This window comes from Thermobia domestica, chromosome 15 (genome assembly GCF_964235325.1).
Source record: "Thermobia domestica chromosome 15, izTheDome1.hap1.1, whole genome shotgun sequence".
Classification (NCBI taxonomy): Eukaryota; Metazoa; Arthropoda; class Insecta; order Zygentoma; family Lepismatidae; genus Thermobia; species Thermobia domestica.
This window is the reverse complement of record NC_137468.1, coordinates 156,511,571-156,536,113: the sequence shown is the minus strand read 5'-3', so window position 1 is coordinate 156,536,113 and position 24,543 is coordinate 156,511,571. Positions and strand designations below refer to the sequence as shown.

General features: G+C 36.1%; 1 protein-coding gene across 2 annotated transcripts in view; it reads right to left on the bottom strand.

Annotated features, from left to right (window-relative positions):
* Duox (dual oxidase) overlaps positions 1-24,543 on the bottom strand; it is a 458,692-nt gene that overhangs the window by 97,986 nt on the left and 336,163 nt on the right. For both annotated transcript variants that reach the window (XM_081740305.1, XM_081740304.1), the window contains one exon: positions 8,880-9,116. In XM_081740305.1, the coding sequence (XP_081596431.1) occupies positions 8,880-9,116 (237 nt within the window). The remainder of the gene's footprint in view (positions 1-8,879; positions 9,117-24,543) is intronic.

Below are 24,543 nucleotides of genomic sequence, written 5' to 3'. Positions count from 1 at the left end.
CTCCAACTTTTTCCCCTGTTTTTCATTACTTTTATTTACTGTTATTCGTGCAGACCTATTTTGAGATCAAGTATTTTCAAGGTGATTGTTTTTGCACTACGGTACGAAACAAGTCAGAAATAATGCGAGGACTTCATAGTTTTTCGAGCTAGGAATATTATTATTTAAAGTTTCGGCAGCTTGTAGCTGCAAGAACTCCTTTGTGTCATACGAGACGTGATTATGTAACTCCTGGACTATGTTTGCAAAAGAAGTGCCACGTTAATACACACATTATACACGAAAATAGTGATTGCTAAGGTACTGTCGCATCATCTCGTAAATTTTGTAAAAGTTTCGTCTCGTCTATTGAAAAATTTTCTAGTCTCTATTCTCGAAACAGCTTGCCGTGTTTCGTAAATTCATGTACAAAGTTTATGCGCCGATTTTTAAAAATTTCGTCTAGAAGTTATCATTCTGCGTCACGAGAATTACACGAAAAATGTAACTACATTATTATTATTATTATATTCGTGGGCTGGATGAAACACTTGCAGGCTGCAGTTTGCTTATCACTGTACTAAAGTATAGTAATAAAACTAAATTTAAGTGGTGAGTGGTAGAGAATTGTTTTGTAGTGCATGAAGTCCCTGGTTCGATCTCTCGCTATAGGAGTTTGTAGTGCAATGTCGTGCTTGGATTTTGTAGAGGCTCTTCAATCTTTATCACATTTTCATTCTATTAACTGTCAATCTTTCAGTTTCATTAATCATCCATGTCCTTCAGCCTGATAGAGTTCAACTAAGAAATGGTACAATTCTACTTACGTTTACGCCAAAGTCCAAAACACAGATGGACTTTGTTAAATTTCGCAACAGCTAACTAACATATTGCTCAACGTTTATGCACGGATTGTTAGAATATGACAAAATTCATTACTTTACTTGATTCCGGAAGCAAAAGAAAAGAAGAAAAAAAAGTATCATCACCAGATGGGTAACATTTGTGGCTATTTGGGAAGTTACCACATCTCGCTGTTTAGAGATTTTGTGTGTTCATTAGATTTTACTACGATCACGAACAAAACAAATGTCTGAATCTTGCTTTCTGTAATGGGTTGCTAAAGCGTTTAACTCGTCCTGACTGGGTGGCTATCTATGTTTAGTTTAAAATCTAATTTCCCTTGCTTCCATGCAACCCGCATACTAGGAAGGAAATGTTGGTTGCCTATGACAAAAGGATAATAGCTTTTACTGAAAATATTATCCCTTGCTTGGAGTCGCGCATCATTCCCTTTGCAGAGTTCAATCGTCCAGTTGTTCGCTTATTGTGTGTGTTTACGAAAGTAATTATATTATATATTATATTATATTATATTATATATAGCTAAGGATAAAACGAATATTGGCATTTATTATACCGTTTAGGGTAGCCTACGAGACATGAGCTATAAAAACTACGGATCAAAACTTGCTGGAATGGCATAAAGTAATTTGGAGCAGTCCCGATACGATAAGCATATTTTCGTCTTCAGACAGCTTTAATTTAGCTGCATCGAAATGATTCCTCATACTGCAATACTTTATATATTCGTCCTTGTAACTTTTATACTATCATACCTCAAACGTAATAGAAATCTGTTCAACTTTCCACAAACGCTACAGGTACGCAATGTCGAGTTTTCCCAACTTTCTTGCGAAATACCGACACTTGTTATGGAGAGTTCCGACATTTCTTTTAAATATTTTTTTTTTTTAATGGAGCAATACAGGTATAGATATGTGGCATATCTAAGAAACACATTCATACAATAAAATCTTACAAGATATTAGAAATATGTCCTGTTCATCCCACAAATTAATTATTCTTTTTATAACACTTCCAAAGTCTTAGAAAATTATTCTACTGTGCTTTTTGTTGGGCCTCCAACTCTAGAAAATGATAATCCTTAAGGTTACTGTGTAGTCACTAATGCATGCCGGCTTTAGAATCCAATCATATCCAGCCATTTCCAAGTTCTTGCTTAAACTGTTCAATTTAGTTTTTATCATCACAAGAAAAAAAAGTTAGCTGACGTAAATCGATGACGCTGAGACCAAGTCCCACGGAGTCAAATTTTAGGATTTATTTTACAAACTAGTTCTTTCTTTTCTGAAAAAGTTGAACAACACCTGAACTTATTAATGAACCCATGTACTTTAAAAACCCTTTCGCGTAAAACAGTTTCTAGGCACATCAAATCCTCTAGGGTGCATTTGTTAGTGGCATTTCGTATTATCGTCATTATCAAAGGTACTTCGTATTTCTTCATGACTAAGTGCACTGGAGCAGTTTCACTTTGATAATTACGTACTATTCTGCTGCAATTATAAATGTATACACTGGTAAGTTTATTTGAACCCTTTAGCTTTGATACTAATATAATACGTTTACGAATTGCAAAACTGCAGAAGTGTCGAAACTTTCCAACATTGATTGTCGCGAGTACTCAAATGTTCTGACCACTGTTAGTTAAATATATCTTTACATAGAAACGCAAACAGCAACAATCACCCGTCATGTTCTAACCTTTAGAGCGTCAAGTTAGATATTTCTTCCTTTCTTGTCAAGCAAGTGAACGCTTAGCTGCGTAAAACCGTCTTTTACATGACACTACCTTAAAGACAGGTGTTTAGACAACTTACCCGAAACAAATTTATCAGATATGATACAAATTTATCCATAGAAATTGTAAACTGCTCTAAACTTACAACACACTCGGATCCCTGTGAGTCGACTTACTTCATGTCTCCCTTGAGGGAAAAAAAAAAAATCAAGTAAAGCTACAGGGCTGCAAGCTTAGAACTGTTGGAATTCCCCAAACATCGGGACCATCCCAAGCGACCTTATGCAAAGGAGGTTCGAGTCTTAATGTCTTGTTTAAGAGGAGTAAGCCAAGAACTCTGGAAAAGACAGAGGATCATACGAACTACACATGTGGGATGTTCAAGTTCTCATTACCTTTATGATCAGGGATTGAGTGCATTAACGAATTTAGTAGATGTAATTGTCGCTTACATGTATGGGATATGAGCTATAGATAGCGATCGTTCAACTTACTGTTACCTGTTAATATACAAGCTCTAGTCAATAGATAACTGGAAAACTTGTATTTGAAAAAAAATACAAAAATTCGACGAAGTTTGCGTTTCTTTGTTAGTTTTTGGTGGTGTCTTAGAATTATCAGATAGACCTGGCACGCCTGACTTGCGAACGGGATGCTGGGAATCAGTGAAACAAGATGGTAGCATTCTTGAAGATTTGCACCGATGTGGAGCAGCAGAATGTCATTAAATTTCTGTTAGCTGAAGGGCTGAAACACTCTAAATTTGTCATCGGATGGCAGTGCAACATAGTGAAAATTGTTTGAGTCGAACACAAGTGTATAAGTGGGTAGATATATTCAAACGGGGCGTAACAATTGTTGAAGATTCGCCACGCCCAGGATGCTCAGTCTGTGCAGTCACGGAGAAACAACATTGCGAGAATTGAGTTCATACGGGAAATCAGGCGTATTACGAAGAGTGATATTGCAACAAAGATTAACAATAGTATCGGATCAGCCCACTATATTGTTTATGACGTACTGATGTTCCAGAAAGTGTGGTTTCAACTTTTTAGCTAAAAGAAATCGAATGACACTTAGCATTTTTGAAGATTTACACCGATGTAGAGCAGCTACCACCTTGTTTCACTGATTCCCAGCATCCCGTTCGGAAGATAGACATGTCAGGCCCATCCGATATCTAGATCATAAAAAACCTAACAAACAAGCACAAACTTTGTCGAAGATTTGTGTTTTTTATACAACTTTTCGGGTTATTTTTTTAAATGCACCTTGTATTAACGGGTTGAGTACTAACGAACTCAGGTGAAGTAATTGCTTTAGCTATCAGTTTGAAACAGCTGAATTTTTAAAAAATTCATCCACTCAAGAGTTATCGTGAGGACGCTCTAAAGGTCGGAGATACTAACACCATCTTTTAAGTCTCGCTGCATGCTCCTAATAAACACCATACTAAGACATGTATAGAATATTCCTGAAACTATATGAATTTAGGAACGCGAACTCTCCCCCCCCCCCCACTTTAATGAAATTCTCTGCTATAGCCTTCTAAAGTATTTTTTTTATTTGCTTTTATAGCCCGCAACAGAAAAACAAGCTCCTGACTATAACTTCCACTTTTTTCTTTTTATTTTTTTCTTTTATTTTTTTTTAACAGAAAATGCTGAAGAGCAAGTAACATATTGGTAAAGTAGAAAACTTGCCTACAAAGTGATTATGAATGACAGTAACTCCGGTGTTAAATGTACAATTTTCATCCATCTTCTTTGTCTTTATAGCCCTGTGAAGAGGCTCTTGACTGCCTCGTTATGCCAAAGTTGTTATTATGGAAGGATTATGAGTTAAGTGTTAGACAACTGATTTTCTCATTCTGAGCATAAATAGTTCCTTGTGAAAGGGAACAAATAAATACTGAACAACATATAATTTTACGAGTTGTAAAAGTAATTATCACACACTGCATGTAACCACTAACAAATTCCAGAATTAAAGATGAATTACGATATGCTTATTTACTACAGAGACCGATTAGGATTAGGAATTAGATTTCTCGGTTGTCGGCATCCAAGGCCATTTAGCCCCATCATGTATATGACGGATGATGTCTCGGCAATCACATTATCCAATGAAAGGAAGGAAGAAAGCGGCTAGGACCATTATGTTAGGTACCATCTCGGCATTTGCCTGGTGCGAATGAAGGAAACGCAGGAAAAAATCCAATATGGCTGGTTTGAAAAAGCTGTTACATTTCTTCAACCGAGAAGACAAGGACTTCGAGAGAAAAAAAAAACACTGTAGAGGTTTCGTAGGGCTGCTTTGCCCGAGTGGTGGCATTTTGGTGGTTGAACTACGGACTGTGTTGTTTGGCAAATCTTAATAGTTTATTCAGAGCAAAACAAATTTTGTTTACTCTTACAAGAAAAAAAATAGTTCTTGAACGTCAATATGCTTCTATGTATGCACTGTTCATAGCATGACACGTCCAGGTGACGATTTTTTCTTTGAATATAGCAGATTCTCATAGCACTGTACTAGTATTTGCATGAAAGTGCTATCACTCGTGCAAAGCAGTTCCACGGAACTCCACCATATTTTCGAAGATCTTATATATTAGCATTTAAGATTACAATGAATCTCTGGCAAGGTGCATACTTTTCGTGTTTGTTGTATTTATAGTGATAGACACCATGTTGTACGTAGTTCGGATTCAATCTTAAACTGTAGGTCCACATCTCATACAGCCTCGGTGTTGAAAGGGTTGCTCAACTTCAATCAACCAAAAATTAACTACAGTATAACCCCTATCTTACGAATTGCTTGCGATTCCTTTTTTGTCAAATGGAGCTTCTCGTTAAATAGGGGTTTGGTATAATATAGTGCGCACTCAGAATTTCACTAACGCAAGATGTATAGTTTTAGATATTAACATTTTCAGTTTTTAAAAATAGTGGCTCTGAATTATTTAAGTTTGTAATTGACAAACTCTTCACTTTACATGATTTAAAATTAACGTATTTAAGTAAACAGCTTCAAAGAGATTAAATGACAAACTGATACTATATTTATATTATTATTATTATTATTATTATTATTATTATTATTATTATTATTATTATTATTATTATTATTATTATTATTATATACAGTATCAGTGTCTTCGCCTTCCTAAGACTGAAAAACGCCGTACTGAAATCCAGAGCACAAATAATCAGTACGGGAGGTTTTTTAAATTTATTTATTTAAGCCACCAGAAAAGAACCACATGAGGTAGCAAAATGCAAATTAGTCAAATCTGTTCACTGTAGATCGCATATCCTCCATATCTAAAGATAAACTCTGATGTTCGATCGTTGTGGAATAATCAACTTGAAACAATATCGAGAGCAATCGAAGCGCCCGCCAAGTGTGAATTACATAATGTAATTCCGATTTCTCCAGGTGGAAGGGCACAACAGATCCAACACTCATCGTCAAATCATCAAGAATTGCATCAGAAACTCTAAAACTAATTGCTGTTTGAACAAGTGCTACTAACTCTATAGTCTATGGAGCCCGGAGGTTCAACGCCGCGTTCACGAAAGCTCTCCATTGACTTCTGCTCTTAGCCAATTGGATCAAGTTTCTACTTTGTATTCCTATCTCTGCGAGATACATCTTAATAGTCCTCCCATCTTTGCCTGGGACGACCTAGTTATATTTATCCGATTGAATTTCCAGTTGAAAGCGTTCCTACTTCTATTCTGGCTACATGACCTGTCCACCTAAGCCTCCTAGACTCAATGACTATAACTATGTTTGCTAAACTGTCTAAATTATGCAGTTCCTAGTTATCAAGTTTCTGTTATTCCCGTTCCTCTTGGGTCCGAATATTAGTCTCAGAATTTTATTCAAATACTTTCAGTCTGCGTTCTTCCCTTAAAGTAAGGGACCACGTTTCGCAACTATGTAGCAAACAGGCATGATTATAACTCCTAGACAGAATTCATGACAAATGATTTTGAACTGAATAATAACACTAATTCCTTACATCTTTTGTGGATTGGAAGATTAATAAATGTTAAGAACGTTAAGGCTATTGTGATCACCTTTGACTACGAAACTTTGCCCGATTAACGTTACAAATTCCGTACATACTCTTTTCGTTATAAAGTGGAGTTGATTAACCTTGTTACAACTTCTCGTTAGATACTGGAAGGTAAAGAGCTACATTGTTAGCAGATACAGAGCAGAGAAAGGATATTGTACTCCGAGAGAAGAATTCATTGCTCTTTCCTCTAGAAGAGTGAACAGTTAAAAATCTCAGCAAGGAATTGAGAGAAGTTATGTTTGCAATTAAACTGAATGCCTCGAGGCGAGCTTTTAACCGTTTGAAAACGCACGACTTTCGTAAAGTAATAGTTGCGATCATTTATTCCGCATATTTGGTGATTAGAGAGTTCATTACTTTTATAGCAATAGCGACAAAAAAGTGAGGGTCATTAGCATTACTTTCTGAAATACAAATAGATTTCTTTACGGTTATACTGCTTTCGTTAGTACTACATAGGTCCCTAGGTCACAAATTTATTTACTCCGACGCATTCATGCATATTATTATAGATCTTGAACGGAATTTTAATCCAGTTTTAAACTTCCAAATTATGTGCAAGTATAGAAAAGTCTTGCGTTCCATTTACACCAAGTGGGGCTTTCAAAATTATGTCCAAATATGAAGAAAACGAGAACCGCATTTTTGGAGTTACGTTCCTCTGGCTCTCATCCGACGATATACATTACTTTAAAAAGCAGCTGTCGTGCCATCTGTCTATTAAAATGCTACAATGGCAATGCAAAGCGCCTGAGCTCCAACCTATAACTGACTTTCAAATCTTTCATTTATGGTTCGTGTGATTTCACGTTTAACAGAGACAAACATTTAAAGTATTTGTACTTTAAATAGTACAAATTAGTTAACTATATCTTTTCCAAGGAGATAATAAAGGAGCCCAGTGACCTGCGTTGGAATCTCCAGGGACGATTCAGCAGACCAAGTGAAGGAAGAGCCAACCACGTTTTCACAGAAGAGGACTTTCGCCGCAGAACTTCCAATGGACTTCTTAGCTTTCGAAGTAGCTTCACTCGCTAGTACAACTTTTTTTGGGACATTTGGACGAAACTTGAGAATTATTTAAAGCTTCTTTCATTATCTTTTAGCACCCTCATTTCATTTTGCAATCCGTCCTAATTAATAATTAGTCAGTCAGTAGACGTAAGCTTAATAGGCGGATTTTTAGCTTAAAGTCTTGTTAAATAACTTAACTCAAATAAAGTGTTATCATACCCAAACAACCATCTTGTTTGATTATTGAAACAGTGTGCCTTTTATGTCTAGGTAGCCGCTTCACGGCCTATGTCTCTGTGTGGTATTTCTCTCTGCCATCGCGTGTAACCTCTGTTGCTATCGAGACCGACAATAAACTTGTTTATTGTTCAGGGTTTGTGTTTCCCTGGTTTTATTGCTTGGATAATATTCCAAATTATCACAATCAATCAAATCGGCGTGCACAACTGGAAGCGTTGAAATTAAGAAAAAAAAAAAAAAAAAACTAAAGCATCATATTCTATGCGTTATACATTCCAACACCACAACGTTGTATATTGGGGTTGTATGTCTCAGGCGTTTGTTCCATGGCCAAATAATAGTGAAAAAAGGAAGGATAACCATTTCTCGAATCTAAGATAAATCTTTATTTTTTCAGTGCTTTGCCCAATTAACACCATATATAACTGACATTATAATTAATTGTATATGTAATGTATTTGCTTATTACATACTGCATGCTAAAAGAAAGAAAACACTGGTCAAACATTAATTAGAAACTCCAACCGGAAGTAGGCTCAAATCTTGCAAACGGTGCGAGATATTGAGAAAAAAATAATCGAAAAAAAAATTCCCCTTTATGATACCCCTTGCCGATTTTTTTTTTTTGTTTTTGTTTTTTTTAATCAAGACGTCTTTCACTTGTGTCCGTAAAGGAAAATGCACATATATTGTGGAAATGAGAAGGAGATTTATGCCCATATGCCAATGATGCGCTGTTTAGAGAGGGCAGGTTCAGCTAGTTGGTTATTAAAATTTTACAAATGAAGTGATATTAGAAATCCTACTCTAAAAACACACCAATCACACTTATTTTCTGTAAGTTGGCCACTTTTCAATGGAACTGATGGTGGCCAACAGACAGGTTTCACTGTACTTGCAGACTACCACTAAATTCCAACTAGTATGACTAAATGAGCGAATGTTCATACTTACATTTGAATCCCACCAGGTTGAGCAGAGTCTAATAGCTTTGGAGCCCATCAGAGTCTTTTTGAAATTGCACATTCCATCTCTTCGATAGAGGCCAGGAGGAATCATTGTGTGACCAAAGCGAAACGCAGCGCTTTGGAACACATGACTCACTCCAGGATGGACATCGGGTTTGTAGCCTTCGTATTTATCCAGACCTTCACCCAAGAAAGCTGGCAGGTACTCGTATGCTATAACGTTCTGCAAAAGAAAAAAATCATATCAGTGCAAAAATTAGAACTACAATCTACGTATGAGCATATCAATTTGCTATCACATGATTTAAATAAATAGATTAATATGGTGACGTAGGCAAAGGTATGACCAGGCTAATACCCCCTTTTTTCCTCCCATAAGTAGATCTAAAGCAGTGGTTCAACCTTTTCAAGTCGAGCGCCTCCTCGGGTGAATGCGATCGCCCGTCATCTTAAACCAATCCACCCATGCACAAGGTTGAACATAGGACTTGGATGAAGAAAATTCTTACAATCGACTTTGAAAAGTTTACATTACTATTTGTAGAGTCAACATATTTAATAATTAGGAAAGCTTATAATAGCTTTCGTCCAATAATAAGAAAAATGTCTATAAAATCATGGTATCTCAGCTCTTGACACCCTTAAATATTAAATCGTCCCTTTTTGTTCCAGCATACCCTGGTGGGCATTAACGTTCACATTGAGAACTACAAATAAGGATGCATTCTTAAATTCAGCCATTTTTATGTAGATATATAAAATTTAATATCACACAACAGTACTGTACGGTAATGTTTAAAAAAAAAAAAAAAAAAAAAAAACTTCCTACAAGCTCTACCATTAACCCTACATATAGTTTTAGCGAGCTAATGAAGTCCATGCACAAATAAAAAATCTACTTTTTCCTGGATGTCAAGATTCTGAACGACATTATTCAAGCGAATTTCAAGTCCATCTACTTATTCTCCCTATTGACAATGACAAGTGACTAACCCTTTGTATCGGCACCAATATTTGACTCTTTGATAGTGTAACGTAGCGCTATTGCCCTTTTGACAGTTTTACTGGTAAGGAAAGTTGGTTTAGTTTGTTATTCTACTATATAAACGCTACAAGGAAAGTAGGGAAATGGTCACGTATTAGTTGAGGTTAAGTTATGCATATTTGTGTGTACGCCTTGAGGAGTATATAAATGCACTACAGTAGGAGAGAAAAGATGTTCTATTATTGCTTAAATAGTTCTTTTCTGCTGTATACTACGTAAGCCAGGGGTGCCCACAAGGGGGGCTATGACGCAAACTGCGTCATTGAAATATTTGGGGGGGGGTTAAAAATCTATATAAATATGTTTGAGGGGGTGTAAAAATTAATCGAAAAGTTTTTTTTTCATGGAAGAACACCTACGGATAGACAATTGAGGGGGGTGCGTCATGGACATGAGGGGGGGGGGCACCACTGCGTAAGCTGTGCTTTCATAGTTGAATATATAATTTTCTCAGAAAAAAGGCAAGTGGCATTTTGCCTTTCCTTCCTGTAGTCTTCAAATATAATTGTATCCCTCACGGTTTGTAAGATCCTTTAGCATATGCATCAAAACTTACCGTCTGTGGATGCAAGTATACCTGGAAGCCCCTGCGGAGCTAAGATAAATTGCGACTGCATGTGAGTTCATGCTTAATTAGAAATTAAAAGTATTTGTCATCCCAACTTGCTTTATGAAATTCGTTGTGCCTGTAACGGAACATTCTGAAATGGGATTTAGTGTGTGTACCGGTTTCTAAGTCATTCTTTGAACCGATTGGGGGTAGGCTTCATAGTTTACAAATTACTTAGCTTTAAAATTTCAGTTTTCAGAGCTTATAGCTTCGGAAGAATTCTTTTTACCACTATGTTCAGTAGATCGATTTATTTGTTTCGAGATTCCTTATAAGATTGCTATCTCTTTTATACTCATTATTTCAACACGATATACTAACACGGTGGCCCAAAAGTAGGTGTACCGTATTTTATATCATTTCTTATTGTTATCAAACAGGTAAACCTAGTTTATTATTTGTTGTTAACGTCTTTTTACTTATAACTGAAGCCCAGAACAGTCGAAGCAAATAAATCGATAAACTAGAATGTTATACTTGAACAATGCAGGAGTGTATACCTACTTTTGGACCACCCTGTATATTGTCCAAATAGAGGCCCTCATTTCGATTTTGACACCACTCTCCGAACCAAACTGATTGGAAGAAAGCTTTTTTTTTTTTTTTTTTTTTTGCGTAGACGATGGAGAATAATATGAAAAGATCTGATCTGATCTGATTTGATTTTTAGAAAGATGGATTACTGGCACAGGCAAACAAATGATAGTGTGTGAGGCAATCAACTCCCAGGTTTAATGCCTACAACCAGTGGCAGTGGCGTATTTAGGGGGGCTTCCGGGCTTAAGCCCTCCCTCCGAAATCTTACTATAGTAAAGTATATGAAATATCTTGCAGAATTTTGACATTTTCAGGCAAAGTGCCCCCCCCCCCCGAAAGTTAGCAAAGTCCCCCGAAACAAAATCGTAAATACGTCACTGCCTACAGCTGTCTTTTGAATACTGAAGGGTGTCTCAAAGAACGCAACTTTTGAGATTCCTGCCATTTCTGTTCTAGTAAGTTGGAAGTGCTGAACGTTATACGATATTTATATGTTGTCTTAATCACGAAGCCCTCCCGATAAGCATCACCTTCACGAAGACAACTGTGTGTCGGACCTACAAAATGAACACTATATCAGTAAGAGGTAGAATAATTAGGTGTATACAGTTTGCTGATGATATAGCGCTTGTTGCAGAATCTCAAGAGAAAATAAGATGTTAGAAAACTTGAGGGAGGCTGTGAAAAATATGGGACGAAAAAGGTTTGGAAGACAAAACCCATGGTGACTGGAACGAAGGGGCGGTGTCAAATATAGAAGTAGAAGAGAGAAAATAGAACGGGTGACTAGTTTTCGATACCTGGGTAGTATTTTTTACTTGATATGAAGTGTGAACGTGAAATAAAAGAAAGAATAGAAATGGCGAAAGAAGCCTCTGGGAGAAAGAAAATACTACAAGTATTTTATGGGACCTTGAACAAAGAGTTGAGGAAAAGACTCAAAGTGCTTCGTGTGGAGTATTGTGCTGTATGGGTCAGAAACATGGACATTACTCAAAAATGAAAAAGGACTGGACGCTTTTGAAATTTGGGTGTGAAGACGACTTGAGAGAATTAGCTGAGTCGAACGGAAAACTAATCAGAGGGTGTTAGAAATGGTGGGGGAGAAAACAACAATTTTAGATATTAAGAGGAGGAAGAGAAACTGATCAAAACATTGGCCACGAAGGAACTGTATCATCAGGACCATTTTAGAGGGTATGGTAGCAAGAAATAGGGAGAGTGCGAAGGATAGCACAATTAAATGAAAAATAGCAAAGCAGAGAAATCGTATGAGAAGACCAAAATGTTAACGGAACACCGTGGAGCATGGAATCTTCTCACGTCAGTTGCACCAAATGAGCTGCCAATAATGGTAGAATATCTATGATAATAAATCACGGTGCGTAGAATTGCGCATGATAGGCATCTATTTTCTGTACTGGAAAGAATGGAACGCTTTACGACGAAACAGCATGTTGTCATAGTGAAAACTTATTACAAATGTAATGCGCTTTAGTCCTACCAAACAAACAAACAAACAAAAGAGCTATTAGGTGCTCCGGGATTGCTAACCACAAAGATAGCAGATGAAAATCGTGCACGGTTCACTGCTGCTAACTTACTGGAACAGAAATAGCGGAGATTTCAGAAGTTGCCTTCTTTATTAGACACCCTTTATTAGCCTCTTGTTCATGGCTGGAAAAGTTAAATGGTTTCAATAAGCAACAAAAATATAAACTTAACCAAGGACTATAAAACAACGTCTAGTGCGTGCGTGCTAATTGCGCTTAAATTTGTAGAGTACTGTGAAGACATACACGGAAGTCGAAACTGCAATTACAAATTTAAGACTTTACTGCTTTAAAAAAATAATTTCTCTCTGATCTTTGCCACAGAAACAAATTAAATACCTCATATGCTTGCTTTTAAATTAGAGACAGAGATTTAATTTAAAGAAATTATATGAAAGCCAGGTAAGAGAGGAATACAAGATTGAAGTTTCGAATAGATTCTCGGCTTTAGAAGATTCGGAGTGCACTAGTGTTGAGGACACTAGGATTGAAATTAAAAGATAGTATTAAAATTTTAGCAAAAGAAAAATTGGGACACGCGGAAATACATAGGAACAAACCATGATTCGACCAGGCATGCATTAAACTAGCAGAGAAGAGAAAACAGGCAAAATTACGTTGGCTGCAAAATCCGAATGAAATAACCACACAAAATTTCGTAGACATCAGGCGGGAAACTTCCAAAACTTTTAGAAAAAGAAACGCGATTTTTTGAAAACTAAAATTAAGGAACTTGAATATAATAGTAAAAATTTAAAAAAATCTGGACATGTGTAAGGGGATCAACGAATTTAAGAAAGGCTATCAACCTCATGCTTATATATTAAAGAAAGCTGACGGAAAAGTTCTCACTGATACGGATAGTATCTTAAATAGATGGAAAGATCTCTTTGACGATTTGCTGAACAAGCAGCCAAAAACTAGTGTTCGCGGAGAAAAGGAGATACACACCGCAGAACCGTATATTCCAGAACCTAACCAAATAGAAATAGAAACCGCTAATAAAGAAATTAAAGAAACAAATCTCCGGGTGTCGACGAAATTCCGGTTGAGTTAATTTTAGCTGGAGGCGAAAAATTGTGGAACAAGATACACAAACTCGTTCTCCTTATCTAGAACAAGGAAGAGTTGCCACAAGAGTGGAAAGAATCAATCACTGTTCCAATTCACAAGAAAGGCGACAAAGCTGGCTGTAATAACTATCGAGGCATTTCTCTTCTGTCAACCTCCTATAAAATCCTTTCAAATATTCTATTAACAAGATTGGCCCCATACGCAGATGAAATTATTGGAGATTATCAGTGCAGATTTAGACGAAATCGATCAACTATCGACCAAATATTTACAATTCAACAAATAAAATTAAAAAAAAAAAAAAAAAGTGGGAATACAATACCCCAGTACACCAACCATTTATTGATTTTAGAAAGGTTTATGACTGTTAGGAGAGAAACATTATACAACGTTCTTACAGAACTTGGAATACCGAGAAAGCTAATTAGATTAATTAAGATATGTTTAAATGAATCCCAAAGTAAAGTGCGGGTAGGAAAATTTTTGCCCACGAGCTTTTACGTCGAAAATGGCCTGAAACAAGGAGATGCGTTGTCGCCATTATTATTTAACTTTGTGCTGGAATACGCTATAAGGAAAATCAAAGATAGCAACCAGGGCCGAGAGTTGAACGGTATTCACCAGGTTATGGCATATGCTGATGATGTAAATTTAATAGGGGATGACGGGAGAACAATAGAAAAATGCAGAGATCTTATTAAACGCGTGCAGGGACATGAGTTTAGAAGTAAATGCACAGAAAACTAAATACATGAAAGTGCGTCGGGACCGTAATACACCAAATTATAGACGCGTTTAAATAATACTTTTGATAAAGTAGATACTTTCAAATATCTAGGATAAAAATTAACAGACGAAAATCATATTCACGGAGAAATTAAATGTCGACTAAAAGCAGGGAATTCGTGTTACTATTCGGTTCAAAATCTAGTGTTGTCGCAAATTCTGTCGAGGAATTTGAAGCTTAAAATATATAAACCGATAATCATGCCTGTTGTTCTGTATAGTTGCGAAATATGTTCGCTTACTCTGAAAGAAGAACATAGACTGAAAATATTTGAGAACAAGATCCTGAGACGAATATTCGGACCCAAGAGGAACGGGAATGGGGAATGGCGGAAACTTCATAACGAGGAACTTCATAATTTATACGGTTTACCAAACGTTGTTAGGGTCATCAAGTCTAGGAGGCTTAGGTGGGCAGGTCATGTAGCCAGAACGGAAGAAAATAGAAACACTTTCAAAGTCTTGACTGGAAGACCAATCGTAAACGACCATTAGGAAGATCTAGGCGCAGATGGGAGGACAATATTAAGATGGTTCTCGCAGAGATAGGAATACAAAGTAGAAACTGGATCAAATTGGCTAAGGATAGAAGTCAATGGAGAGATTTTGTGAACGCAGCATTGAACCTCCGGGTTCCATAAGCCATAGAGTGAGCGAGTGAGTGAGTGAGTTAGTTATGCTTGCTTAAGTAAGACTGGTAATTCAGTTGATGGCTGTTACGACACGTGATTATGATGTACTGTGCCAACGAGTCGTAAGTTGAAAACTGCTGTGCTGTAGGTCAAATGGTACTAAACACGAAATATTAGTTTTACAAAATAGAAGACAGTGAATTATTGTTTTACTAGCTTTCAGTACACGTGCTGCTTACAGAATATCGTTACGTTAGGTTAGTTTCACGAGCAATTCCAATGACATGGTCTTGACTTACTTTTACAACGATGATCAAAACATGTGTTTTCGAGTACATAGAGAACCGGTTCTGGAAATGTAAAAAAAAAGTGAATGCGGGTGTTCAACACAATTAATGGGTGAGAGGAATAAATGTTTACTAAGTGCTTTCTTATAACCAAGAGGTGGTCTGTTTATTTTTTCTTTTACAAAACTACAGAGGAAAATTAAATTAAATTTCGTAACGAACAACCAGGCCCTGCAATAATTGTCAATGAAAGTACTCATTACTTGCTTTCGATCATTCGGAAAGACTTTCTAGTTGAAGTTCTAAGTTCGTAGTTTGCAAATGAGAATATTTATTCTTACAGATTAAAAAGTTACATCCTTCTGTGACTAGTTTCACCAATATAGAGAAGGGATGGAACGGTATCCCAAACTATCACTTCACTCAGTATGTGCTAATTCCGTAGAAAATACAAAAATAATAATAAATAAATAAATAAATAAAATAAATAAAAATAAATAAATAAATGATTTAGGGGCCGTTCAAAAATCTTGTGGCCCCTGACCCAAACTAATTCTTGGCCAAGATCGCAATCTTTTGATTAATTTTTTGATCATTCTAAAATTCTTGGCCAAGATCGCGATCTTTTCATGCACTTTTAAAAATCATTCCTAAAATTATTGTTTTCATTTTACCCTAAATACGAGTAAACATTGTTCAGACTAGCAAAAGTTTGGGAGGAAACTGCAGAGAGAATGGTCATGTTTCAGCACGAAATATTACTCTTTATTAACAAAACGCGACCAACTCAGAAGGGTAGTTTCTGATTAAGGGTACCGAAGTTCAATCGTTGGGAGATCAACCTGAAAATTACAGTCTTATGTTCGTGGTATATAAGAATTTAGTATGCTTGTCATTAAACGCAAAATTATTAGTAGAGATGTGTTAAACCAACTGAGCATGATTGATGGGATATATGGGGGTTCAAATTCAATTAAGACTAACTGCATTGAAATTTGTAAATTCACTCCTAGAATTAGACTAAATTTACAGAAAAGTCGGGATTTCGGGGAAGGGTTCGGACCCCCGGGTAATATTGGGCACTCAAGAGCTGTAAGTACATGAAATTTCCCCAACTTTATACATTGTGAGAAATTTTTCTTCTACAGTAATGATTTAGCATTATTTTGACGCACATTAGTCTTGTAGAATCACATTACTTAAATATTAATTTCCAATGATAGACGAACTCAGAGTTGCCAGTCACATTGACTTTCTTAAAATTTACGAATCAAGGACATTTTCAGTTTTGTGTCATTATGTTCTCAGTTGCATCCACTTGCAACAAAGAATATTTTCCACGTATTTAACACATTCCATATCATGAGCTCATCTTGTCAAAGAACACCGGACAAACACCCCGAGTATCAGTTCAAACACTGAACTGTTGCCCCATAGCAAAGACTAACCATGGGGTAAATTATATTCCAACTGGTCTGCTTAAGGGTTAATCCTAGATTCTGTCTTTAAGGGGCAAAATACAATTATTCAAAGGATTTCTAACACAAGATAGTAAGGATAAAAATTACATGTGCGAAGTGTTCACATCTTGTAAATATATATATATATTACACTTTTAGCCTCAAACATGGTCGCTTACTCTGAGGGAAGAATGCAGACAGTGTTTGAGAATAAAATGCTGAGACGAATATTCGGACAAAAGAGGAATGGGGAATGGGAGAAACTTCATAACGAGGAACTGCATAATTTACGAAACATTGTTAGAGTCATCAAATCTAGGAGGCTCAGGTGGGCAGGTCATGTAGCCAGAATGGAAGAAAATAGGAACGCTTTCAAATTTTAACTGGAAATTTAATCGGAAAACTACCATTAGGAAGACGTAGGCGTAGATGGGAGGACAATATTAAGATGGATCTCGCAGAAATAAGAATACAAAATAGAAACTGAATCCAGCTGGCCCAGGACAGAACTTAATGGGGAGATTTTGTGAATGTGGCATTGAACTTTTGGGTTCCAGAAACAATAGAGTTAATAATAATACTGGAAGTGTTAAATATTGGTTCTTCCATCCTACCATCCATTCTCCCTGAAGTATTTGTTGACTCAAAAGTGTTTGCCAGCAGAAACAAAAACTAAGAGGAAACGTCATAGAATTGCGAACAGCTAATTCATTCTATTTTTACTCATTAACTTCCGCGTGTTTAAAGTCTTGTTTCACGCATTCATTGCAATTAAGCACTCACCGAAGCACAGCCAATGCCATCAAATGAGTCTTGGAGGGTCATTGCTGTAGCACGGATGCAGTGTACAAGTCCATTTGCATTTGCACCTATTGTTTAAATGCTGGCATTCAGCCATTGCATGTTAAAAGGGAGTCAAAACAATGAATAGTAAAAAGAATTTGAGTTATGTCACGGTTAAGTGAAAAGGATCCCCATAAAGAAGGTCGTTAAAAAGATCATTTGTTCATGACCAGTGGCTTTATTTTTCTTCTTTGGGATCATTCAATCACTGTGTAGTGAAAATGACTAGAGTTTTCTCATGGTCAAAGGACTAGCATTCGTTTTTCATTGAGGAAGTTCATCGAAAAGAGCAGTAGTGCAATGAGTTAAGTTTTCGGGAGTTTGGTTTATCAAAACTCCTTTTATGTTCGTTATCGTGTACACCCGTCTAAGAGAAAAAAAATATTAAAAATTACTTAATGGATCACGAACCTCAGTCAGAATGAGGGGGTCAAAAGTTAGTTGATTTCGGCGATACTGAAACCGGAGAGTGGTAGAAATCAACCATATCCGGTTTCAACGTTCATCACTACAGAGCATAAACTAATAGATAGAGAATATTGGTTTTCTACAATCGATTAAGTGTCCCAAGAATACATCTCAATCTTTACTAAAAACGGAAAACTATTTATAATCAGGCCGGTATCCACGAGTGTCTAGGGGAGCAGATCCCCCCTCTAAGTTTTTGCTGTCTCTCCTAAAATTTTCACGGCAGGCTTGCAAATGAACTATAGTATGGTTGGATCGGGCGTCCCCTAACTTCTACCGGCCCCCTCTACACTTTTGGGCCGGCTACCGGTCTCTATATAATTTGCATTGCCTAAAATTAACTGCAACATAAGAAGTAATCACTGACCAGCATATAAAGAAGGAAGACCTAAATGTTATTTTTAATATTGAATACATTACTATGAAATCTTAAATACTAGAATGGATTAAAGCTTATGAAGTCACTATAAATTTTAAAATATTGAAACCATGTTTCACTTCCAATACAAAAAAGAAGAGTTTACTCTGAATGTTTCCATTTATTTGCATTTACTGTTACTACATATTTGGGGAGACATTAATATGCAATGAACATTACCAGTCGCGAGTGTTGTTGAAATACTAAGTCATATTGCTAGTACGAGTGGCTTGCTTCGAATCAGAATTGTGTTTTAAAACAAGAATAGTGAGACATATCTTTTACTTAATTTAAAGTAAAACTAAGTTTCAAGAGCTATAGGGAAATAAAAATTGTTTAAATTTTTTGAAGAGGAGAAAGGCTTATTGCAATGGTTTAAATAAAGTTTTTAGTTATTGTAAATTTAAAGAGTGATTAATTAATACATTACGAACTGATTTGCTACTACTTTTAGAAAGAATCAAAGCACATCTAAGAAAGATTTTAATTACTTTTGGCACCACAATTGGTTAAAATAACTCAATTAGTTTACTGTGTAGAAATATCTAATTGAAACTATATGGAATACAAATGAACATCGAAAAATCGAAAGTCATGAGAATATCCCGTGGGAAACGAACCCTTAAGGGTCAGAATAGAACAAAGAGAACTTGAAGAGGTTGATAATTTAAAGTATCTGGGAAGTATTTTGACGAGACACATTTACTGTACCAAAGAGATCAGAACAAGAATAGCCATGGCCAAAGAAACGTTCAAACAAAAATATCACTCTAGCAGGCTCAGTATTGGACTTAGGATGAAGCTGGTCAAGTACTATATATGGAGCACTAGACTAGTTCAGAGACGAACATTACGGAAATTAAAGAAATTTTGGAGAGCTTCGAAATGTGATGATAGCGAAAGACGGAGAAGATAAAATTGATATAAGATTCTGATTGCTTCCACCAGAGAGAGTAACTTGCGAAGATGTTTTAGAACGGATAAGAGAGAAGATGCTTTTAGTTAGCATCCTTCGTAAGAAGGCCAAGTGGATTGGACACATCTTGTGAAGAAATTGTCTTCATACTACCATAGAAGAGAAAGATGGAAGGAGAGGATTAGGAAGAACAACTGGTCGATTTGAAAAATAGAAGAAAATACTGGGAATTAAAAGACGAAGCTGAAGATCAAGAAACGTGGGAGAAACTTTCCAGACTCAAACCTAAAAGTTTAAAAACTGCATTTGCCCCAGGATATGCCAAACGGGAGGAAGAATACTTGATGATAACAGAAATGTCTGTTAATGTGATATTTGTTCGTATTTGGTAGTTTGTTGGATGCTTTGGAGTTTAATGTGCGTCCTTTGCAGAATCGACGCAGATGTAGACATACATTGCACGCACCTTCGGCGCTAGAGACCAGTGTTTGATTCGGATCCCAGGTTAAGCTGTAATCTGACGAAATGAGACGCTACATCCATAATAAATTAATCTAAAGACAGCAACCACTAAGCACCTATCAACAACTGCGCCGATTTTTCTGTAAATTTGATGGGGGAGGAGCATTCCGATACAGAAGGCATATATGAGAATTTTAAGATAAATTGTATTCAAATTATGCCAAATATTGTACATTCATAAATAAAATGCGGGGGCCCACTTAAGCTTTGCCCTCCCCCCCTCCCGGATCGGCGCCTTTGCCTGTCAATCTCAAACACGTACGTAAGATTAACATTAACCTTTGTCACAATGAACTTAATATTTGCTAGCAATCTGATATCAATTAATCTTTTGTCTGTAATTGTGAACTCTACTAGTTTAATAGTTGTTTAAGATTGTATGAAGTTTTAACGACTCGTTAAGCAAAATGTATGATCCCGTCAGGATTAGTGAGAGGAACGAAGGTAGAACAGCGAAAAAAGAAATTAACACGCAGGAGATTAGACATGTTTTGATGAATTAATATTTTTATTTACACTAATTTGTTTTGTAAAAAGACAAAGCCAGTCAAAATGACTTTAGTTTTATCCGAAACTTATCGAATTCGTAGAAAATTTGGTTCCATATTATTAACATGATCGGAAATTCGAGGTTAATTAAAATACTCGCGAGTAAACGGAACAAAAATTGGTAGAGATTACACCAAAAATAATGAAAAAAAAATAGCGTATCAGTAATAAACAAATTAACGCATCTTTATATCTTAGAATAGCGTCCGAATACGACTTAAAACAGTATTAAACGGTATGTTAACTTTCAGCGATTGTTAAACTTGCACTATGTGGTACTTGTCCCCCCCTCCACACACACACACACACACAAATGTTATTTACTAGATTTCTTTTTTCTTAACTACTAACTTATATTTCAGGAGTTCCCATACTAACTATAGTTGAAAATTTGTACATATAGTGTTGTCATGTTATAGAACCAGAAGTGTTCTAGTTGGCATGTAGACTGCAGCATCCAGAAGATATTCATGGTAAGTACGATACACTTCAAGAGCTGATTGAATTTGAAATCAGTTTATACAGTTGGACATCGATAAACCTAATAATTCCTTGATAGCTTGATTTTCTTTTACATTCCTTAAACTCTCCATAATACTCAATGTTGAAAATAACCTCTAAGCCGAATGTTTAAAACTTACAACCTCGATAAATCGAATTTTAGGAGTTTTATAATCAGATTTAAAATCCTTGGTAGCTTCGACTTTCGTATCTGCGAACCTCGAGGAGTTTAGTTGAATTTCAGTTTATCGTCCCTTTCAGCAGCGAGGCTATGTGAGACATGGACCTACTGATTAACGTGGAATCAGAACAACACGAGCTCCTGCCGGGAATCGAACCCGGGTCTCCCGCGCCAAGATTGCGTGCGCTAACTGTTTAGCCACGGAGGAGCTCGCGAACCTCGATGAGTCGAATTTTTTTATGTAACCTCGATAACTCGAAGCTATACCTCTACCCTTTACGTAACTGTCATTGTTGCTACTGTATACTGTGCGTTTTACTCCTGTCTAGTATTGTATTTCAGCTAGTCATCTTATTTCATTTAAACAACTTTCACAAATTCGAGTTATAGAGGTTGAATGAATAATAATAATAATAATAATAATAATAATAATAAAAAACTTCCAGTAGTAGAGGTTATATAGTTCCTTTTCATGAGGAACGCGGAACTTCGATATCTCGACATTTTGTTATCTTGATTACTCGAGGAAGAAAACTTGATAACTCGAATTTTTACCTATTTCCTTCAGCTTTGACTTACAGCTCTAGTGGCAAACAACTTGCTAAACGCTTGCTGTAAGCTTGCATCCAGCTTGATTGGAAAGCGTGCAAGAGTGCCGCTAGTTGGATTCCAGTAACGAAGTTACATGGGGAGGGGGACAACCTTCCATTCAGTGTTCCATTCAACCTTGATGCAAGCATTTTACAAAGGGTCTAAAGCATCACTTGCAAGTACAACGAAAGACAGTATGAATGAAAGCACGCGTTTGAAGTGCAAGCGTGGAAAGCCAAAAGCCAAGCACGCACCAAATGGCCAAAAGCTTTCTTGCTACTTGCGAGAGACCAATTGTATAATAGCAAAAAATAAATAAAACCTTATAAAATATGTTAAAAAGGAGAAACTGCTTGGTAGGGCAATCGAAAGTAATGGCAGTAAGAGAAAATTGGGCGCGATTTAATTTGTAAGTGAAGTCGTTATCTTGCATTCAAGTTCTAGTCTTCAACCTTAGCAAGAGTACCCAACGCTTTTAGTTCAATCTTTTCTTATATTATTCATCCCACCATAGAAAATTATCTACTTTTTAAGTACATTTTTATAAAAGGGTTTTATTTCTTTTTCTTCTTCTTCTTTATTATTATTATTATTATTATTATTTTGGAAATCTCTTTCGGAGTGGGACCCGCGGTGGCTCAGTCATAGAGCGTTTACTTTTGCGCATGGGGGCTTTGGTTCGATCCCAGCTCGTGTCAAGTGACAAACACCGTGTGCGGTGATTTTCTGAGTTCTCCCGTTTCCTCCCACTTTCTTCATTCCGCCATTTCATTCATTTCTCATTATCACAGTCTTCTTTAGCCTAGCTGGCATAACCGTGAGACGTGAAACTCAGATTTCAGTTTTAAAGTAAACTGCATGAATTGTTCTGACAACCGTATGTTTTATTCGTTGTACCATAACCACACCTGAGTTGAAAAACAAATCATGCCAGAGAAATTTGACAAATTAAGTTGTCAAAGAACGCGAAACGAAGAAATTTCAATATGACTTTAAAAACTATTATTATGAAGTTTACATCTCATTCTCTCAATTAAAATCTTTCTGAAATAACCTAAATTAACGAAGTAAAATACCAGCCTTCAATTGAAAATTACACCCTTCAAAACATTTATAGCACAATCATTTGCACGAATAAAGTTTTTTTCTTAAAGAAAACTGGTGGTCTATTTCTCATACAATACATACATACATACATGCTGTTACAATAACGCCTTTCCATGAAACTTTTTCTTCTTTTAATCTACCAGAGATTAATGCGACCTTGTCATACATTATGCAAAATATGGCCTGAAGCTTGTTTGCGTTGCAAATGCTGTACATACAAAACCCACCATTCACCTGATAATAATCTTTGTCATTGCATATTAACAAATAACTCGTTGACGCGTTTAGGCAGTTACGTTATGTTGCAGAACCGATTGCACATTGAAGGTGTTACTGGTTATTGCAACAGTGGAACCAGAAGACAGACAATAGACTTTTTCGCTTGCATTGATAGCAATCACAGACAAATCATTTTTTTTCTTTTCTTTCGCGTTCATTATTATCTGAGAGGTTCTGAGTTCAGGGCCTCGATGTCATTGAATGTTTCACTTTGTTATGCAATACAGTAGAAATCAAACGAAATGCAATGAAAAGAAGTGGTAATGATAAGGGAGGGAGAAAGAATCTACAACCAACTACATTAACACTCGTACTTTCATATTTGTCTTGCGAAATTGACGCAAAGTGTGTGGACAATTTTTGTGTTGACTAGAATTGAGACAGCTGGGATGCTCCTACAATGGCGTCAAAAACTTGTATAACGTATCAGTTGAACACGTGCTATCAGAACAATTATAATCCTTCGTGGCTTTGATGCGAAAGGACTGAATTTTACACTTTCCAATGTTAAATACTATTGGGTATTTTATAACGATAGCATTTATAAATATGGACAACGTATGATAGCAATTTTTTTCATGCCCAGACATAAACACATTTTTGTAAACAGTTCTGATATAATACGTAAAGAAGCTATTAACAGTGGATGTATTCTCAATTATAAATAAAGAAGGTATTTTTGTGAAAAATAAAAAGCTAAATGCAGAAAATCTTCGAAAAATACATCACTTTAAATATATTTTATGTTTACTCAAATATTCAGGGACAATAGTGAAGTTAATTAGTTCTAGAAATTCTGAAATAACCAACTTACGGCTAATGTGTTATAAGTGGTAAAAAGTGTATTTTCGAAAGTTATATACAGTGTTTTTTTTTTTTTTTTCGAGTAAATTTGTTGGTGTAGGCATACGCGTAAGTTCGTCAATGAAGGATAGAGCTTCAACCTCGTAAGTCCACATATTTTCGTGTTTTCGGACCTACAGTATCTTAATATGGCAGATGTAGGGCCGGCACTACCATATATGCAACACGTGTATTTCCACGGGACGGCAGGTTTTGAAAGACAATAAAAACTGTCAATTATAGTACTTAAAATAAATATTTGTTAGAAACAGACTTCATGATGATGGTAGTTAAAGTTATTAAGCTGACCTATTTAAATATATGACATTAATAAATTATGTTTGAGTAGCATTAGTTTAAAAGGTCAAACAAATCCCAGCGTAAATTGCTTGATTGTTGTCAAATACAAGAAAATTCCCGAACAGTAGTGAACGCCTGTTCCATTCAG